General features: G+C 47.2%; 1 protein-coding gene across 4 annotated transcripts; it reads left to right on the top strand.

Moving 5' to 3' along the window:
- The first annotated feature begins 463 nt into the window (after positions 1-463).
- Positions 464-16,117, top strand: RNF207 (ring finger protein 207). 4 transcript variants are annotated; one of them, XM_031963733.1, is made up of 18 exons: positions 465-663; positions 1,122-1,333; positions 2,340-2,472; positions 5,159-5,303; positions 5,405-5,486; positions 6,569-6,644; positions 6,731-6,856; positions 7,244-7,290; positions 8,130-8,202; positions 8,791-8,859; positions 9,775-9,843; positions 9,974-10,071; positions 11,419-11,605; positions 12,280-12,465; positions 12,957-13,008; positions 13,792-13,909; positions 14,367-14,450; positions 15,464-16,117. In XM_031963733.1, exons 2-18 carry the CDS (start codon positions 1,143-1,145, stop codon positions 15,567-15,569), a joined length of 1,842 nt encoding a protein of 613 aa, XP_031819593.1. In that variant the 5' UTR covers positions 465-663; positions 1,122-1,142; the 3' UTR covers positions 15,570-16,117. The 4 variants fall into 4 exon arrangements, with proteins under 4 accessions (XP_031819594.1, XP_031819593.1, XP_031819592.1 ...); XM_031963732.1 differs by having other exon boundaries at positions 465-683; XM_031963734.1 differs by having other exon boundaries at positions 464-1,333; positions 12,280-12,402.
- The last annotated feature ends 1,849 nt before the right edge of the window (positions 16,118-17,966 follow it).

Below are 17,966 nucleotides of genomic sequence, written 5' to 3'. Positions count from 1 at the left end.
AAAGCCTGATGGAATACATTTTAAGTGGAATGGTGACAGGTCTGTTGGCCAAGGTGGGAGGGTTCCAAATATGGGTTGAGGAGAAAGGGGTAGCCAGAAGTAGGGCTTTGCAGACAGAGTTACTGGGAACCAGGTCTTTGTTCCCTGTAGAATGGAGCACGATACAGATGGAGCATGACCCAGGGAACGCCAGCTAAGGGATTCCTGAATAGAGAATACGGTCAGAGGGAGAGAGGCAGGAAAGGAGGTCTGGAATTTCTCAATCCAGCCCAAAAAGGATAAGCTCACTCCCAGCACACAAGACCACTCGGTGCTTCTGCCCCTAAGGTGCCATAGAACTCCCTCATGGCCTCCTCCCTCCTTGGTCTATTTTCTCTGCCCACAAGGGTGCCAGAATCCCACCCCACCCCCTCTCCTGCAGCCCCGCCCTGCCTCAGGAATGGGCATAGTGCTGTCCTGCCCAGCCCCTGGCCTTTGGAAGGCCCGATGCCCGCCCCTCCTCCTGCCCGCGAGAGAGAGAAGCCGACCAAATGATCTCTCCCTAGTAGAGGGGCAAGCTCTGGCGTCCACTGGGAACCCGATGCTTTATTCTGTAACTCTAAAGAACCTAGTCCGGCAACCTGGCCAGCGCCTTTCCCAAGCTCGAGTAACAATTGCGCGGAGGTGGGTCATCTGCGGAGAAGGTAGGAGGGGAACCGCAGCCTGCCTGCCTGCCTTCTCACCCCAAGGGGAATCATGAAGTATCTTCTCATACTCGCACAAATTCAATCACGCCCATGTCTCCCGTGGGCCGTCGGCGTGTCTCCCTAATTCTCCAACAGGGCCGCGGCTTCGGCAATGGCCACAGTCGGGGTGGGAGGCAGCCAGTAGGGGAGAGTTATATTTGCCCCAAACTCGGGGGTCCCCCAAATTAAGAGCGATTTTTTTCTTGACCCCCCTCCCCTCGCGTGCGCTGAGCCACAATGATCCCTAGGATGCCTGCTGGGCCGTCAGTGTTACTCCCCCCATCCCTATGATCCCAGGCAGGTGTCCTTGGAAGCCGAGGTCAAAGCAGAGGGGGTCAAAGCAGACTTGACTCGGTCTCTCCCCTGTTACCTCCTCCTCCTCCTCTCCCACCCAAGCCAGCTTCCGATTCCTAGCAAATGTCGGGGGAGATCTTCTTCCCGCTGGAGAGCCTCGCTGCCCTGGAAGCCTCAAATGGCCACCCTCTCGTCTGCTTCCTGTGCCACGGGCAATACGAGCATCCGTGTCTGCTAGACTGCTACCACAACTTCTGCGCCAGCTGCCTGCGGGGCCGGGCCGTTGACGGCCGACTCGTCTGCCCGCTTTGTGGGTGAGCAGGGAGCCTTCGGGTGGGCCCGAGGCCCGGGGCTGGACGCCTTCCCTCCCCCCTCTCCCCCCAGCCCAGGGCGCTTCGGGCTAGCGGGAAGCTAAGCAAGGAGTCTGAGCCCAGGGCTTCGGAGTGAGGGAGAGGTCCGCAGGGAAGGGATTCTGTGCAAAGGGCCCGGGAGTGGCCACGAGCCTGGGCGCAAGGCTGGGGGCAGCCGGGTCTCCGAGCCTTTCCCGAAACTGGCCCCTTCCCCCCCCCGGGAGAACCCGGGTGGAGATCAAAGCTCCGGAAACTGGAAGGAAGGAGGCTGCCCCAGAAGGGGAAATTTTCCTGCTTTGGGAGGCTTCTGGGGGAGGGGAGAGGGGAGAGAATCTTCACTTAGGGGCAGCTCGCTGCCTACCTCTCCCTTTCACTCCCTGGCCTCCAGGGAGGCTGCAGAGAAGGGGAGGGGGAAAGGGAGGGGGCGTACAAACTAACCAGCCCTGGAATGGGAGCCCTGCGGGAGGGCCCTAGATAGCACAACTATGCGCCTTCGCCGCCCGCCACGGAACAGCCGACTTTCTGCTAAGTCATCCCCGAAATCTGGTTTTCTGACCCGGGATCGGGTCTACACCGCTCATTTCCTGGATCTTAAAATCTAGGATCTAAACAACCCAAATTTTCCATGAGCGCTGGGGTTGAGTGAATATTGAAATCACCCAGACCAGGTTAAAGCCGCCGTGCGAGGGAAGAGAGAGGACTTATGTAAGAAGAAGGAGGGGAGGGGGAGAGAGAGGGTGGGGAGAGTTCCACTTAAGCAAGCATTCGGCCAGCCCGAGGGGATGCGATAGAAGTGGGCCCTGGAAGCTATTTATAACTGAGACAAGAGGCAGGTGACGGACCGTTTTCCCGGGCGCCTCTCCACTATTTTTAGGTCCTGGTGTATAAGTGTGACGGGAGGGAACTGGGGCTCGGGCCAGGGAGGGGGGACCAGACCCGGGCTCGCCTCCAGCCTCTGTCCCGTCCGCAGCCACCAGACCGTGGTGAAGGGGGCCAATGGGCTGCCTCCCGTGGACCGGCTCCTGCAGTTCCTGGTGGACGGCTCCTCGGACTCGGAGGAGGCTGTGCGCTGCGCCAACTGTGACCTGGAATGCCAGACCCAGGCAAGGAAGAGTGGGGGGAGGGAGTGGGGAATCTATCCACGGAGAAGCTTCGGCTTAAGGAGCAGATGTCGTTTATTCTCAAAAAGATTTATTTTTATTTTTTCCCCTGAGGCAACTGGGGTTAAGTCACACAGCTAGGAAGTGTTAAGTGTCTCAACTTAGATTTGAACTCACGTCCTCCTGACTTCAGGGTTGGAGCTCTATCCACTGAGTCACCTAGCTGCCCCAAAAGACTTTCTTTTAGTAAGTCAGTCAATAAACACCTATTAAGCGCCTGTTGTGAGCCAGGCATTGCTAAGAGCTGTGGATAAATGATAAGGAGGAGGAGGAGGAGGAAGAGAAAAAGGAGGAAGAGGAGAAGGAGGAGGAGGATGGTGCTGATGGTGTGGTGGTGCAGGTGCTGCTGGTGGTGGTAGTGCTGGTGATGATAATGGTGGTGATGGCGTGGAGATGATGATGGTGGTGATGGTAGTGGTGGCGGTGATGGTAGTACTGGTGCTGCTGGTGGTGGTGGTACTAGGAGCGTAAAGACAATCCCTGTTCTTAAAGCACTCACTTATATATAGCGTTATATTAATAGCTTTATATGGTTTTCAAAGCCCTTTGCAAATATCTAATTTGGTCCTTTCAACAACTCTGGGAACAGGATCATTTATTTAAGACTAAAACAGACTTTAGAAATGATTTAGTCCCTTTATTTTACAAACAAGAAAACTGAAGCCAATAAACAAGTGAGTCGCCTCAAATTATAAATCTGGAGATTTGGGGGGGAGGGGGAGGAGAAAGTGGAATTTGAACCCTGCTCCTTTCTTCCAAATCCAGCATTGTTTCCATTAAACTACAGCCAGACTTCACCCTTCTCTCTCCCAACACACACTAGCGCTCAGTCACGGGACTTCCCCACCCCAACTCCTTTCCCATGGACCAACCACACTTTTCTGGAGGCTGAGACCAGAGTGAGATAACAGAAGGTTGTGATCGAAAGAGCTCTGGTTGGAAAGCAACCTTTGGTGTTTACTGAAGCTGAACAAATCATATAACTTCTCTTTTCTTATCTGTAAATGGAGACAAGAATACTTTCAGTCCCACTTCACAAGAAGGTCGTGATGAGAGTGTTTGGAGGATCTTTGGAGGTTCATATAAAAATATGAGCACTTATTAGTGGGTTTAAAAAAAATACGCTTAGAATCAGAAGACTTGGTGCAAGTTCCATCTTTATCACTTACTGGCAAAATGGAACTCTCTAGGAAACGTCTATCGAGCTCTAAATCTTTCAGTTTCTTTGGAGATTTAAGACAATTCATCCCTTGTTCACAGATCAACAAGTTATCTTTTGCCTCCCAAAATAAGAGATTTTTTTTTCTTTTCTTGTTTAGGAGAAGATATCTTGGAATTTTAGATAACAATAATAACCATCTTTGTTTTTTAATTTGTTTTAGTTAGTTAATTAAAAAATAAATATTCATTTGTGGATAGGTAGACTAATCTATCATTATTCATGTAAGAGAGTTCCCAATAGGAAACTCCCTCGGTAAATGTATATTGATATCTGTTCTATAAAAAGTTAAACTTTCTGGGCGTCAATTTTCCTTTCTGTAAAAAGAGGTTTTGAATAAAACCCAAGGGGGGGGGCGGGGAAACGGAGGAGTAGGGATTAGAGCTATGATTTCAACAGTACAGGGAATTATTCATCAACAAGGAAATCCCCTTCACCAAAGCAAGCAGCCACTTTCTCCACAGTTTAGAGCGTTAGAGTTCCCTAGGGGCACTGGGAGGCATTTACCAGGATTGTAGTTAGAGACTGAATCTCCCCGACTCTGCAGTCAGCCTCCACCCATTCCCTCTGCTGTTGGGATACTAAATACACCAGTACACCTTTTTCTAACACTTGAAGGTTGGCAAAACACTTTCTTCCACCAACTCTGTGAAATAGATGGCACAAGTAGTTTTTTTTTTCCTCCCATTTTACAGATGGGGAAAATATGCAGAGTCACAAAACTTGTGTCTAAGCCAAGAACTGGACTCGGATCATAGATTAATTGCAGAGATTTAAATGTCTTGCCCAGAGTCTGAAGAGCTTAAATGCAAATGAAGATAGTTTGACTCCAAACCAAGCAATCTCTCTGCTATATCCTGCAGCAATCTCACTGAGTTATTCATTTATCAAATATTTATTAAGCCTGGTTATGTTTGTGCCGGGAGAAGCAACTAGCCTTGGAGCCACAAAGACCCTGCCCCATCTCTGACACATGCTGGCTGCAATCCCTGCCCTAGGATAACAACCTTATAGAGCTACAGCTGGAAGGGATCCCATAGGCTATTTAGTCAAGTCTCCTCATTTACAGGAGGGGAAACTGAGGCCAGGGAGTTTAACTTCTTATAGAACAAATCAATTCATCTTGTTCAGTGTTTTAGGTGATTTGCAAATTACAGAGAAGATGGTGACCTGCATTGATATTGGAAGGTTCCTCATTAAAGAATTACTCATATTTACCAATAGTTAATAGTTATTAAACATTTACAAAGCACTTTCTACGGATCAGGGGCAGCTAGGTGGAGGATGGGAAAGAGCACCCGTCTTGGAGTCAGGAAAACTTGTTTCTTGAGTTCAAACATGAAGAAGCAAGCCTGACCCAGGTTCAAGCCATCTGTCCCAAACTCTTTTTTTCTCCCTCCTCCTCCCTAGGATGCAGAGACCACCTATTTCTGCAACACCTGTGGTCAGCCACTCTGTGCTCACTGTCGGGAGGAGACTCACAGAGCCAAAATGTTCTCACGCCACGATGTTGTGGCCCTGGGCAAACGCATCAAGGACACCCACAAGAAATGTTGTGAGTGTCCAATCCTTGTCCCCAAGTAAAATAAGGAACCACCGAGTACCATTTTACCCCCGCCAGCCCCCCCAACCAATGAACCTCTCTCCCTCTTGTAGCTTTGCATGGTGAGCCTTACATTATGTTCTCCACTGACAAGAAGTCCATGCTGTGCATTCGATGCTTCCGGGACATGCAGGGGTATGTAGGTCCTTCTTCTCTTCCATCTCTATTTTCTCTCCTCTTACTCCTTTCTATCCCCGCCTCCTTTTTTCCCCTCTCCTCCCTTCACCCCTTGTTTCCTTCTCTAGATTCCTGGACTTCATCTTCTCCTTCCTTCCTTCTTTCCTTTCTATTTTCATTCTCTCCTTCCTTCCCTCTTCCCATCCTTCAACTAACATTGATGAAGCACCGTGCTGGAGTTTAGGGAAGATACCTGTTCTCATGGAACTGACAATCTACTAGCTTAAGACTATACAATCAATAAACCACAGTTCTTAAGTATTATATGAGTAACAAGAGTGGAAGATCATGACGTTATTACATGGTAGAGATCAGGAAAAACTTCTCAGAGGAAGAAGAGTTTAAGGTGGGAACCCATAGGCAAGACCTTGAACGGTGAGAAATTTCATACAGAGGAAAAAATATGGTGGAGGCAAGATAATTTTGGGTCCTTAGAGAAAGGAGATGGGAAGAATCTAGTCTAGTTTAAGTGGAGAGTAAATAGTTGAAGGAAAATAAAGGTAAGGCTGGAAAGGACAAATGGGTTCCACTCCATTGTGAATTTCTATTGAATAACCACTTAGTTAATATACTGGTTCCAAAGTCAACAGGACCCAAGTTCAAATCTATCTTTAGATATTTACTTGGTGTATGATCCTTAGCAAGTCATTAAGTGATCACAATGCTACAATTAGCGGAGAAGGTGCACAGGTCCCATCCCTATCCTTAGGCACTTGAGATACAAAGATGGAGCACTAAACAGTCTCACCTTCATGGACTTGCCATTGTACTGGAAGACTTTGAATTGATCAGCTTGTGGTTTTGACTATGGATTCTGGGCCAGGCTCTGGGATTATTTGGTTGGGGTTTAACTTCGGCCCTTCCCAGGGATGGATTGGAAGGAGGGAGAATCCAGTCTGACAGTCACACCAACGGATTATCATATCAGTCTTTCCATAGAGCCCAAGCTTGGGAACCAGGATATCAGGAGACCAAGGGAGGGATTTGTGGGCCCCATGAAAGGATGTCTAGGGGTTCCCTGAGGCAGGTCATCTTTGCAGGGAAAGCCGGGCACACTGTATCGACATAGAAACAGCCTATGTGCAGGGCTGCGAGAAGCTGGACCAAATTGTCATGGTGAGTAATTGGCACTGGCTTTGGGGAGCTGGGAGGAATTGAGATGAGGAGGGATCGGTCATCTCAAGTCTGCCTCTGCTCCCAAGACTGTGAAGGCTTTGCAGACCTCCACTCGGGAGGCAATCACCCTGCTGCAGACCATGGTGGAGGAGGTGAGGCGCAGTGCAGCCGAGGAGGAGAGCGCCATCCACACCCTCTTCAGCAGCTTGCAAGTAAGTCCCCCCTCCAAGAGCCAGACGACATCCATCGTGGATCTTCCTGAGGGACCACTCAGGTATGGTGGTGGTCACACGAGCCATACATGGCTTTTCCCAAAGGTCCACTCGGGTATGGTGGTGGCCATACAAGCCATACGAACCAACCAACCTTGGAGCTGGAAAGAATTTCATTTGCACATTTGGCCCAACTCATACCTGGGCTCCTTCTACACTCTCTACTTGATGACATTCAATGCTAGGGAACTGTCTACCTAACTCTCAACCCATTCTGCTTTCTTGAACAATAGTTGCAGACTCCCATACTCCAAAGGCAAGCTGGGCAATCCTTTATCCCCTCTACCCCACCCAAATCCAGATTGCTGCATTATCTGTCTCTTGTAGGAGAAGCTGACGGAGAGGAAGGCATTGTTACTGAAGGCAGTTCGGAGGTTGGTAGGGCCAAGAATCATTCATTTAAATCATTCATTTAAATGTTGAAAAAGCACTTGCCTCACACAATCCTGTGGGGTAAGTAGTGGCAGCTTTCTTGTTTGTTTTACAAGTGAGGAAAACGGGACCCAGAAAAACTAGGGTCACACAGCAGAGTTGGGACTCACACCTAGGTCATTCATCCCAAGTCCACTGCTTCCCCCATAATGGGACTTTCATTCATCCCAAGTCCACTGCTTCCCCCATAATGGGACTTTCCTAGCACTCTCCCTATAAACTGCATTTAAGAATTGTACCCCATAGTGTTTGTCACCGTCTTCAGGAAAGCTCTTGAGATGGGGCATCTTCATTCAAAGGGAAAGGACCATTTTCTAAAATGCACCAATGTGAGATACTGCTAGTTATCTCTCCAATATCATGGGATTTGTCTAGATCCTGAATCAAGAACCTCCTCCTTTTGCACTGTGAGAAGGTTTAGAGACCCAGAGAGTAAATCCCCAGAGTTCTTAAGTGAATTCATTTTAAGTGAGAGCATCTAAGTAATACAGTGAATAGAACACTGGGCCTGGAATTAGGAGGACCCGAGTTCAAATTCACTTACTAGCTGTGTGACCCTGGGCAGTCGCTTACTCTATGTCTGCCTCAGTTTCCTTTGCTGTAAAACTGGAATCATAACAGCACCTGCCTTGAAAGTTGTTGTGAAAATCAAATGAGATATTTATAAAGTGTTTGGAACGTAGGAAGTGCTATATAAATGCATATTCCCTTCTCTTCCCCCTTCTTCATACTGAACCCTGAATCCAGGGTGCTCATTGACCTATCTCTCCTGCCTCCCCAGCCAGTATGAAGAGAAAGACAAGGCCTTTAAGGATCAGCTCTCCCGCCTGTTATCCTTGCTGCCCACACTGCAGGTAAAGAGCCAGAGTTAGCTTCCTGATTACCCAAAGTGAGCAGGGCCAAGGAACTAGCAAGTGGCTGGGGTGGGAGAAGAGATATCTGGGCAATTACTCCCCTCCCTTTCCCTCACCTAAAATTTCCATGCCACCTGAATTTCCCTCAATGTTCAAAAAATGTTTAGGAAATGAGGAAAGGGAAGGGAATAAGCATTTATATAGCACCAACTGTGTGCCAGATAGTATGGTAAGCACTTTGCAAATCTTATCTCATTTGATCTTCACAACCCTGCAAGGGAGGTGCTGTTATTATCCCATTTTCCAGTTGAGAAAACTGGGGTCTCTTCTATTCAGAATCCTGACTTAAACTGGGGAAGGTATAGAGTTTAAATGAGACTAGGCCCTTGCCCCCACAGAGGTTAGCTGACAGGAAGGGAACATGACTCATACACAAATAAAAAACAATTTGGTTGTTTGAACTTGGGAGATCAGCTGTATAGAGAATCCCCTCTCTCATGGACTTCAGCATCATTCCTTGGCAATCATTCTTTCCACTCAGATGCCCACTGTGGGTGATCAGTTGTGGGCCCTACCTTGTCCCCATAGGTCCACCTGGTCACTTGCTCAGCTTTCCTCAGTTCAGCCAACAAGGCAGAGTTCCTGGACCTGGGATATGTGAGTCACCCCATGGAGGGTTCCTCAGGATAGAGATGGTATTCACCTGTGGGTGAGGGCTGGGCAACCTTTCTGAATTGTCAAGAGTTTCTCTGGGGATGGGAATGGGAGCAAGGTGTATGGCACTGTTCACAGACCTTTCTCCACGCTTTTCATCAAATGCAGAATCCTTGGGGTTGACCAACTCCTTTTTTCATGCACTTCAAGAAAAAAATCTAAGAAGTACGTACTAGGAATCAGATGTTGGGGAAACAAAGAGAATTGAAACAGGACCTTCCCTCCAGGATCTTTAAAACCCAAATGGAAGCCTTGGGGGCTCACAGACATCATAGTGGATGATTCTGATTAAATAACCAGATTTCTTTCCTAAGAACAGCTCCTCTGAGGGAATGAGGATTTAGGGTTGGGGGCTGGGGAGAGAGAGGGGACTCATCTGGTAGGATAATGGGGAGATGGAGGAGCTCCTGGGGGAAGAGAAAGGAGACTGAGCAGCAAGGGAGTTGGGACAAACTCCACTGAGTGGCAGAAACGCCTTTAGTTCAGCCCTGTCTGCCTCGGCTGTTTCTGCTGCCCTTGGCACCTCAGAGGAAGGCTATTTTAGGAATATGGGAGGTCGACCAGAAGGGACCTTCCCTTTTCCTTTTCCCATCTGGTTCCTTTCCAGGTCTCTGCACTCAGGCTCCCTAAGAGCTCGATTGAGTGCGGGGCAGGGCTGAGGGGACGCTACCCGGAGGAACATGGCGCCTCCCACCTCCCTTAGTACTCGTTCTGCCTTCCCTGATCCCAGAAGACCGCCCGGCTTCTGACTAGCTAGGAAATGACTGGGGGCAAGGGGGGGGGGTGCGGGTCGGAATAGAGGCTCCCCCGAGACTGTGAAGTCCCAGGGCCCTGAAAACGCCCCTCCGGCTACCACAGGAACTGATGGACCGGCTCCAGGGCATCGTCACCCGACCCCACCGCCTGCAGCCCGCGCAGAGCAGTAAGGTGCAGATGCGGGAACCTAGGGACGGATGCGGGTGCCAGGGACCGGGTGAGGGAGGCGGGGAGCTGAGCCAAGTGGTTTCCAGGCTCGAGAGCTCCGCTCCTGACCCCCTGCCTCCCGATGGCCCCGCAGATCATCAGCGATCACCGTGCTGAGTTCGCCCGCTGTCTGGAGCCGCTGCTGCTGCTAGGTGCGCGCAGGGCGCCGGCGCCCGGGGCTGCAGCCACCATGTGAGGAGTGTGGCCAGTGTGGCCCTTCCCTGTCCCCACGGCCCTCAGGTCCGCTCGGAGCACTGGGACCCTGGCGGGGTGGGGACGGGGGGACACTGACACGTGACGGAAACCGGTGGATTCAGAAGCGGCTGGGAACTGGCCGGAGCCAGCGCTTCCCGCGAGCGCCCGGTTGTGGAGAGGGCACGCTCCACTCCAGGGAAGGTGCGGTGCGTCTCCGAACCTGGGCACCTCGCCCGGGCTCCGAGCCAGGAGAGGAGCCGAGGCTGAAGTCCCGAGGCGGAAGTCTGGGGAGCCCGGGGCGGCTGGCTCCCTCTCGTGAGCCCTGCCTGGCGGAGTTCTACCTGGTTATCTATAGACTGGTTTAATAATGGATCCCGGAAGAGGTGGGAAGAGGGGGTTGGGAGGTGGAAAGGTTCACAAGCAGGGGCTGTACCTTGAAACGTTAAGGTTTACTCTGGGGCCAGACGCTGAGGTACCGGGAGCACTCTCCACCTGGTATTGCAGCATCGGCGCATGAGTCACCTCCTGGCAGCTCAGGGACGGAAGCTACAGGGTTAGGGAGGCGATGGAGTGGGGCTGGGAGGGCTGGAGGGAGGAAGAGGTATGTGGCTATTTGCCAAAGGCTCGGGCTTCCTTCCCCACCACTGGCTGCACCTTTGAGGCAGGAAGAACGGCCACTCCTTAAGAATCATGGGAACCGCCAAAGGCTTGGGAGGCAGGACTCGAGTGGTTTGGGGGAATACAGGACAAGGTTGGCTCAAAGAGCTAAGCAGGTTCAGGTAAGAGAAGGAAGCCGAGGGAGAGGCCAGTGGATGCCAGTACTGATTCTTGGCTTCCCCCAATATGCTTGACACAGTCCCCAGGGAGGGGAGCAAGGTCTCTGGCCTCAAAGGCAGATGAGAAGCTCCACTTCCCGAATTCTGTTTACCAGATTTGAGAATGAGTCAGTCTACTCAGCCTGAGGTAGTGTGTGCCCTCTCCATACCATATACCTAGACAGAATACTTCTGTCTGAAAAATGATGGCAGGATATAAAAGAGATAAAGTGGGATTTGCAAGGACATGAGAAAAGCCGCAAGTCTCAAAGCAGCTTTCCACATAACTCTATATGGGCACTCACACTCCCTGGACCTGGTTTAGGGCGGTAGTACAGATTCACTGAGCAAGGGACTGTGGGTAAATGTGTCCTTAAGAAATGGCTTGCACTGATAAACTTTCTCCTAAGCCTTGCTGATGAGAATCCAGGCTTTTTTCAGCAGCTGGTGTTAGGGATGGAGGATATAGCCAATCCATCTCCATCCTGTCCCCCAACACATCCGTACTGTCACTTCCTTTTCTCCACAGGCTTTCTGGGTGTTCATCTACCAAGGCTCTGCTCAGTTCTGGCTGCCCATCCCCAGGCGGAAAGATGTCTGGGTCTCCTATCCACAAGCCCACATTGCACCGGTCCATCAGTACAAAGGTGCTGCTGGCAGAGGGAAGTGACACTCCCTTCACAGAACATTGCCGCCACTATGAGGAGACATACAAGGTGAGGGGCCAGCTGAGCAACCTGTCTCCCCTTCTTGGTCGGGAGCAAATCCTGCACGTGAGGGAGGAATATTGCAGGGTTCTGGAAAAAACTAAAACCTTTGCAATTTATCCTGAGAGTGTTCGTAAAATATCCATCTAATTCCAGGCTATTCTCATGATGGGCAGCTAGGTGATACAATGGCTAGAGTGCTGGCTTTAGTACTAGGAACACTCATCATCCTTATTGACCATGTGACCCTGGGCAAGTCACTTATTTATGTTTGTCTCAGCTGTAAAATGAGTTGGAGAAGGAAATAGCAAACCACTCTGGTACCTTGGCCAAGAAAACTCTAATGGGGTCACAAAGATCCGGATTCCTCTCATCCACCAGATACTACAGTATCAAAAATTCTGTGACCCCTGAAGTAGACAAAGAAAAAAAATTAGTTACTCTGGGATCCTAAAGTCCTTTCTCAGAGCTCATTCCCTTCTGCCTGGGTACCAGACACAACTTGTGGAACACAGGACCTGGAGTCAGGAAAACCTGCATTCACACCCCCATCTACCTTCTAAGATTATTGACATAGTATTTGTTAATTTTTAAATTAACACAGCTGGCCACATAATGGACACCATATAAATGTTTATTCCCTTCCTATCTTTACTCCCAAACCTTGGCTTCTCTGAACACAGACCTTGCAATCTGAGATCCAGAATCTGAAGGACCAAGTACAAGAATTGCATCGGGACCTCACCAAGCACCATTCCCTCATTAAGGCAGAAATCATGAGTGACATCCTGCAGAAATCCCTACAGGTAGACGGGCACATTGCTTCCAAGTATGCCTCGGTAGAGATGATGAGACCTGTCTTTGAAGAGGTAAGACACCTCCAGGGAGAAATGTCCCCAGAGTGTCTTCCCTCCTCCTCCAGAAGACACCCAGTGGTGGGGGAGGCTGGAGCCAGAAGGGAAGTGATCAATGATTCTTTTTGCATGTATGTATAAGTGAGAGGTCTTTAGAGTCCAGTTAAAGCAGGTGTCCTTTTCAATAGGAGATGCTAGAGAGAAGCATAGGATGGATTAGTGACTCAGTGACCACTAACCCCAGATTGAGGCTGAAGTCAGGAAGTCTTGGGTTCAAATATGGCCCTAGACACTAGCTATGCGATCCTGGGAAAGTCATTTATTCTTTGCCTGACCGAGCGTTCAGCTCTGTAAAATGAGGTAATCCTAGAACTTGCTTCCCAGGGTGAAAGAGATATCTGTAAAGAGCTTTGCAAGCCTTGTAACACATATAATTCTAGCTATTGTTATTACAGCACAGTGCTCTGATGGGCAGGCCAGTCCAACTCTTTCCCTTTTTCTTTCAGACATGGGAAGAAACCTATCAGAGAATAGCAAATGAGCAAGAAATTTATGAAGGTACCCAAGGAATTGTGCCTGCCAAGCGAATAAACTGCCCTGACTCACCCTAACAAATTTCCTGCATGATGGAAGAAGATAATATACTAGAGAAAAATAAGTAGGAAGGGAAATGTTGTAGTCATATTGAAAAGGAAATGTGTTGTTGGTGCTGATCAATTATTATTTCAGGGGTCTGAGGAGGAAGGATGCCTCCAACTTCCCACTAGAGAAATGATGGAATACAAATGCAGAATGAAGCATCCCCTATCAGTCATGCCCAGGGGACTGATTTATTAATTGTAAAAAGGTTAGGAAGAGGAAAGTCATTGGGAAATGATATTGATTTTTCATAGGCACCAATAAAACATTGTTTAAAATAAGAAATAATAGATGGTATTGCATCTGGGTCTGGAGTAAACTAACATCTTCATTAACTGCCCTATTACTCTTCCCCTCCTGTCCCAAGATGAAGTGGGTAAAATAAGTGAGAAAGGTACTAAATTAGGGAAAGGAGATGGATATTTCAAATTCAGACTAAGAACCAGGAAACAGCTAGGTGGAAATGGGGATAGAGCACGGTCCTGCAGTCCAGAGCCTGAGTAGCTCCACCAATGATGAGCCCTGTGACTAAGAGCAGACAAGCCACTTAACCTGTCTCAGTTTCCTCCTGTGTGAAAGGGGGATAATAATGGCACCTATTGTGGAGATATTTGTGAAACTCTTTACAAATGCCTTCATGCTATGATAAAAATTTAATGGGTAAAGGTCGTTCTTCAAATTGAACTTTCTTGTTCTGGGCAGCCCAGCTCTACGATTTGTTCCAGCTGAGACAAGAGAACAGCTATCTGACCAATATCACCAAGCAGATCACCCCTTACGTCCGCTCCATCGCTAAAGTGAAGGAACGGCTAGAGCCAAGGTAAGAAAAGGCAGTAACTCCTCACCTACTCTTCTTGAACAAGCAGAGATGCTGGATCTGCAGGTTGTATCTACAAAGGTTTTTGTGGAGGATGTTATGTAAGGTGCAAGGTGGGTGGGGTAGCTCCTGAAACATTGTCAGAAAACTGGCAGGGGCATGTTCCCTCTGTATCGGTGAGAACTTCCTCAGAATTCAAGATTAACATTCCTGGACTTAAAAGGACCAAATGGGAATTCACCAGCCTTGCCAGGAAGAATGGTAAAATGTAGTCGTTTCCGCAGGAAAAGATCTGGCATCCTTACAAATAGTCCAGACCTCAAGACACTCCTGGAGACCTGGGCGAGGAGGGAATTCACAACTAGAACCTGCTATGTCTTTGCTTAAATTTGTTAGCTACTAAAGTAGCCATCTTTGGTTCCTTCAAAGAGTTACAGTTAAAAGATTCTCTTTCTGACAGATTCCAAGAACCTATTGATGAGCAATCGGAGAATTTACAAAGAATATATGAAGATATGGTGGTGATCAATGAGAATCAAACCAGGTAGATGAAAGATGTCTTGTGTAGAGAGAAAAGTCAATGCAAAAAAATTTTTCCCCCTTTCCTAACAGTTGTCAAAAAATGTTAAATTTAGTTAGCAGAATTAAAACTTAGAAAATTCTGAACAGCAATATATTAAGATAAGAGAGAGAGTCCTAAGTTAAGCCTGGCAATTTGACTCATGGCTGCTAGTGGATGTCATAATGCAGAGCACAGGGCCTGGAATAGGGATAATTCATCTTCAGCACTTATTAGCTGTGTGATCTTGGGCAAGTCATTTAACCCTGTTAACCTCAGTTTCCTCATCTGTAAAATGAGCTAGAGAAGGAAATGGTGAATCCTCCAGTATCTCTGCCAAGAAAACCCCCAATGGGGACACAAAGAGACATAATAACTAAACAACAAACTTTTGAAATTGATTTGATACATTCTCAGTCCCTTTCCATCCTTTAAGGCTTGGGGCAAAACCAACTTCCTCCAGGATGCCTTCTCTGATGCTCCCCACCCACCCCCAGTCTCTTTAGGTCTGTTTATTTTGTGTTGGATCATATGAGGTGGAACAGATCTTAGAAGCCATTAGGTCCAGAAGATTCGGGGCACTAAGAGATTAAGCGCTCTAGATCATATATCTAGGTCCATCTAGCAAAGATGCTTTTCAAAATATGGATTTTGTGTTTCTTCCATGAGGGTTAGGGCTGTCTTATCTAAGCATTACATCCTGTTCCCACTGCCCAGTGGATGTTCAGTATTTGATTTGAGTAAAATAGTTCAAATTCTATTAAATGTGAGAAGGAAGTTGATTGAAACTTACCTGTTCCAATATAATTGCAGTGGAAAGGGTGGGCTGAAATATTGTGCAAACAAGATACCCTTGGTAAGACCCATTTGCAAGGGACATGTCAGGTATCATTCTCCAACTGCTAAACCCCAGGAATATGGGGATATAATGAAATGGGGCGGGGGGGGGGGAAGTAAGGCAGTTATATATAAAATTTCATGTGAATCTCCTTCTGTAGGAATGATCTAACAAGTAATTCTGAAGAGAAAAGAGAAGATACAGGAGTACAACAGAGGGGACAACCAAATTCTGAACAGACTCTCAGAAGAACTCCTGAAAAATAAAGGCCATTAACAAATCCAAAGAGAAATATGGGATATCACAGCTAGCAAAGAATCTATATCTTAGCAAAAGGAACTTGCTTTATCAGGCTACATCAGGAAATTTAAAGGTTTCCTTCCATCACAGTTATTGAATATAACGGGTAATTTTGCCAACAATAAATTGTGGACTTAGCTCAGGCTTTTCAAATTAAGATTTTATTCTTGCTTGAGCTAACTTTTCCCTTTTTCTCTTTTGAATACCCACAAGTGAGCCATAGCATCAAACTACCATTTTGGGTAATAACTCCTCTATTCAATTAAACTTCAAACCAGAGTGAAAATCTATCCCCACTGGACATGTCAATAATTATCCCTTAGCCATCTGTCCAGTCCTAGGACCAGTTTTGGGAGGTTTTGCCAACACTCCTTTCTAAGAGATGGTTAATTTCAATTTCTTTTCAGCCAAAGCCTTCCTACTTGGGCCATGTAATTTGGAAAGGTTTATTCTTTAATTAATGTATAGGTTTAGCATAAAGGGAGGAAACAAATCTTTTCAGATTCTCTTTGCTTTCAGAGGAAAGTTGTCTAAAGTGTTTGACAGAAATAACTATCAAGGTTATCTTCTCCAAAAGCAAGTTCTGTGTTCAGTTTCTTCCCCAAATACAGCCATTATCATTTGTTCACTTGCTACATGAAAGCATAGTTCAGCAGATACTGCTTCTAATTAAAAAACCACTTGGATTAAAGCTTTTTTATATTCTAAAAGAAATTATTTCCACATGACCTCCCCACCCCCATCCTGACTCAATAAGACCCATATTTCATACTTGTCCATCCTGAAGCTGATTTTCCTGTTTGTTGAATAACAGGTAGCTTGTGTCAAACATCCCTCTTCTTGGTAACTATGGTTACAGAGGTAGACGAGTTTATTTTTTAATTGCATTAAAAATCTAGAAGGTAAGCAAATGAAATATTCCAAATACTCATTTTGGAAAGGTTCAATAATGGTTGTCATTTATCTAAGATGCACAAACATACATATGCGTGTGTGATTTTAACCCAGGTGCCCCATCTAATTGAGTCCTGTGCACTTTCCAGCATCCCACCAGAGACTTTGACCCAAGTCTCATAGCTAATACCTAGCAGAAGCAGCCTAAGGCCTTGCAGGCTTTTGGATTCAAGCCCTGTCTGATAAGAAATACTAAAGCAGGCAGGGAAAGGTTAAGACTCACCCAAACATTCTTCTATGTTGACATTTAGACAGTATCTCCATTTCTGGCCATTTCCTCAGGTTCTGCAGAATTCACTGCTACAATCTACCTTGTACCTGAGCCATTAACCTAACCCTCACTGGGGCCCTCACCACCTCTCACTGGACAATTGCCACAGCCTCTTCACAATTTCCTTGCTTCCAGTCTTTAGCCCCTTTCACTCTATCCTCCACTCAGCTATCAGGGCCCTCTTCCAGAAGCATGGAAAGCCCATCATTCCCTGTTCAAGAAGCTCAGTGGTCCCTCAGAGGTAGTCTCTAAGGAAAAATGTAAAACTCTCCAGCTTGGCATTTAAAGCCTCTCGACCTCATTTATCGTTCCTCTTTTTCATACATGTCCTACTCCAGATGAACAGGTCAACGTGTTCCCTAAACAGGATTTCTTAGCCCCCAGCTTTGGACTCTGCACAGGCTGGTCCCAAACCTGGAATGTTGTCGCTCTGCCTCTTCGACTTTCAGTTCTGCTGCCACCCTTCCTGATTTCCTGGTTGTCACTGATTCTCTCCCCCCTCTACACATCAAACATATATATATTAGTGTGTGTGTGTGTGTGTGTGTGTGTGTGTGTGTGTATGAGTGAGAGAGAGAGACAGAGAGAGATCAGCACCCTGGTATCCAATGCAATTTGAGAGAAATGTGTTTTAAACTCCACACATTCTTAATATTGAAATCAATAATTTTATTTAAGAATTGGAAAGAATAATCAATATCTGTGAAAGAAAATTCATTTAAAAATATTTAAATAAACATTTTCTTCATGTAAAAAGAAGAGTAGAATAATTACTCCATTAATTGAATACATCCTGGGTCTGGGACAAGCTTCCAAGAATCAGGCACACAGGACCATGTCCCTAGCCCATCCCAAGTGACCAAGCTTTTGTAGGAGCAGAACAATGATACAATGAGCTTCCCCCAAGGGAGAAATACTCAGATTTTTAGAGCATCCCTAACTTAGTACAAAAGCCACATAGAATAGGAACTCAGATGCTACCCCAGGCAATAAGTGACAAAGTGCCAAGGAGGAACAGTGGTTGACTGAACTCATTACTGAGAGGTGATTGCCTATAGTGAGTTGGGATTAAGGTTTCCTTCAGCCTTAAACAAAGATATTTGTACTAATAACCTATAGGTTTAGGAATATATTTCTA

The sequence above is a fragment of the Sarcophilus harrisii genome, chromosome 3 (assembly GCF_902635505.1).
Source record: "Sarcophilus harrisii chromosome 3, mSarHar1.11, whole genome shotgun sequence".
NCBI lineage: Eukaryota > Metazoa > Chordata > Mammalia > Dasyuromorphia > Dasyuridae > Sarcophilus > Sarcophilus harrisii.
The sequence above is the reverse complement of the archived record's forward strand: the minus strand, read 5'-3'. Positions and strand labels throughout refer to the sequence as shown.

What these genes read in the sequence shown, in the direction of transcription:
- RNF207 (XM_031963733.1), top strand. Translation starts at nt 1,143, where the DNA reads ATGTCGGGGGAGATCTTCTTCCCGCTGGAGAGCCTCGCTGCCCTGGAA. An exon ending in TTACTGAAGGCAGTTCGGAG is followed by an intron (nt 7,291 to 8,129) that starts GTTGGTAGGGCC and finishes CTGCCTCCCCAG; the next exon opens with CCAGTATGAAGAGAAAGACA. An exon ending in TGAGCAAGAAATTTATGAAG is followed by an intron (nt 13,009 to 13,791) that starts GTACCCAAGGAA and finishes TGTTCTGGGCAG; the next exon opens with CCCAGCTCTACGATTTGTTC.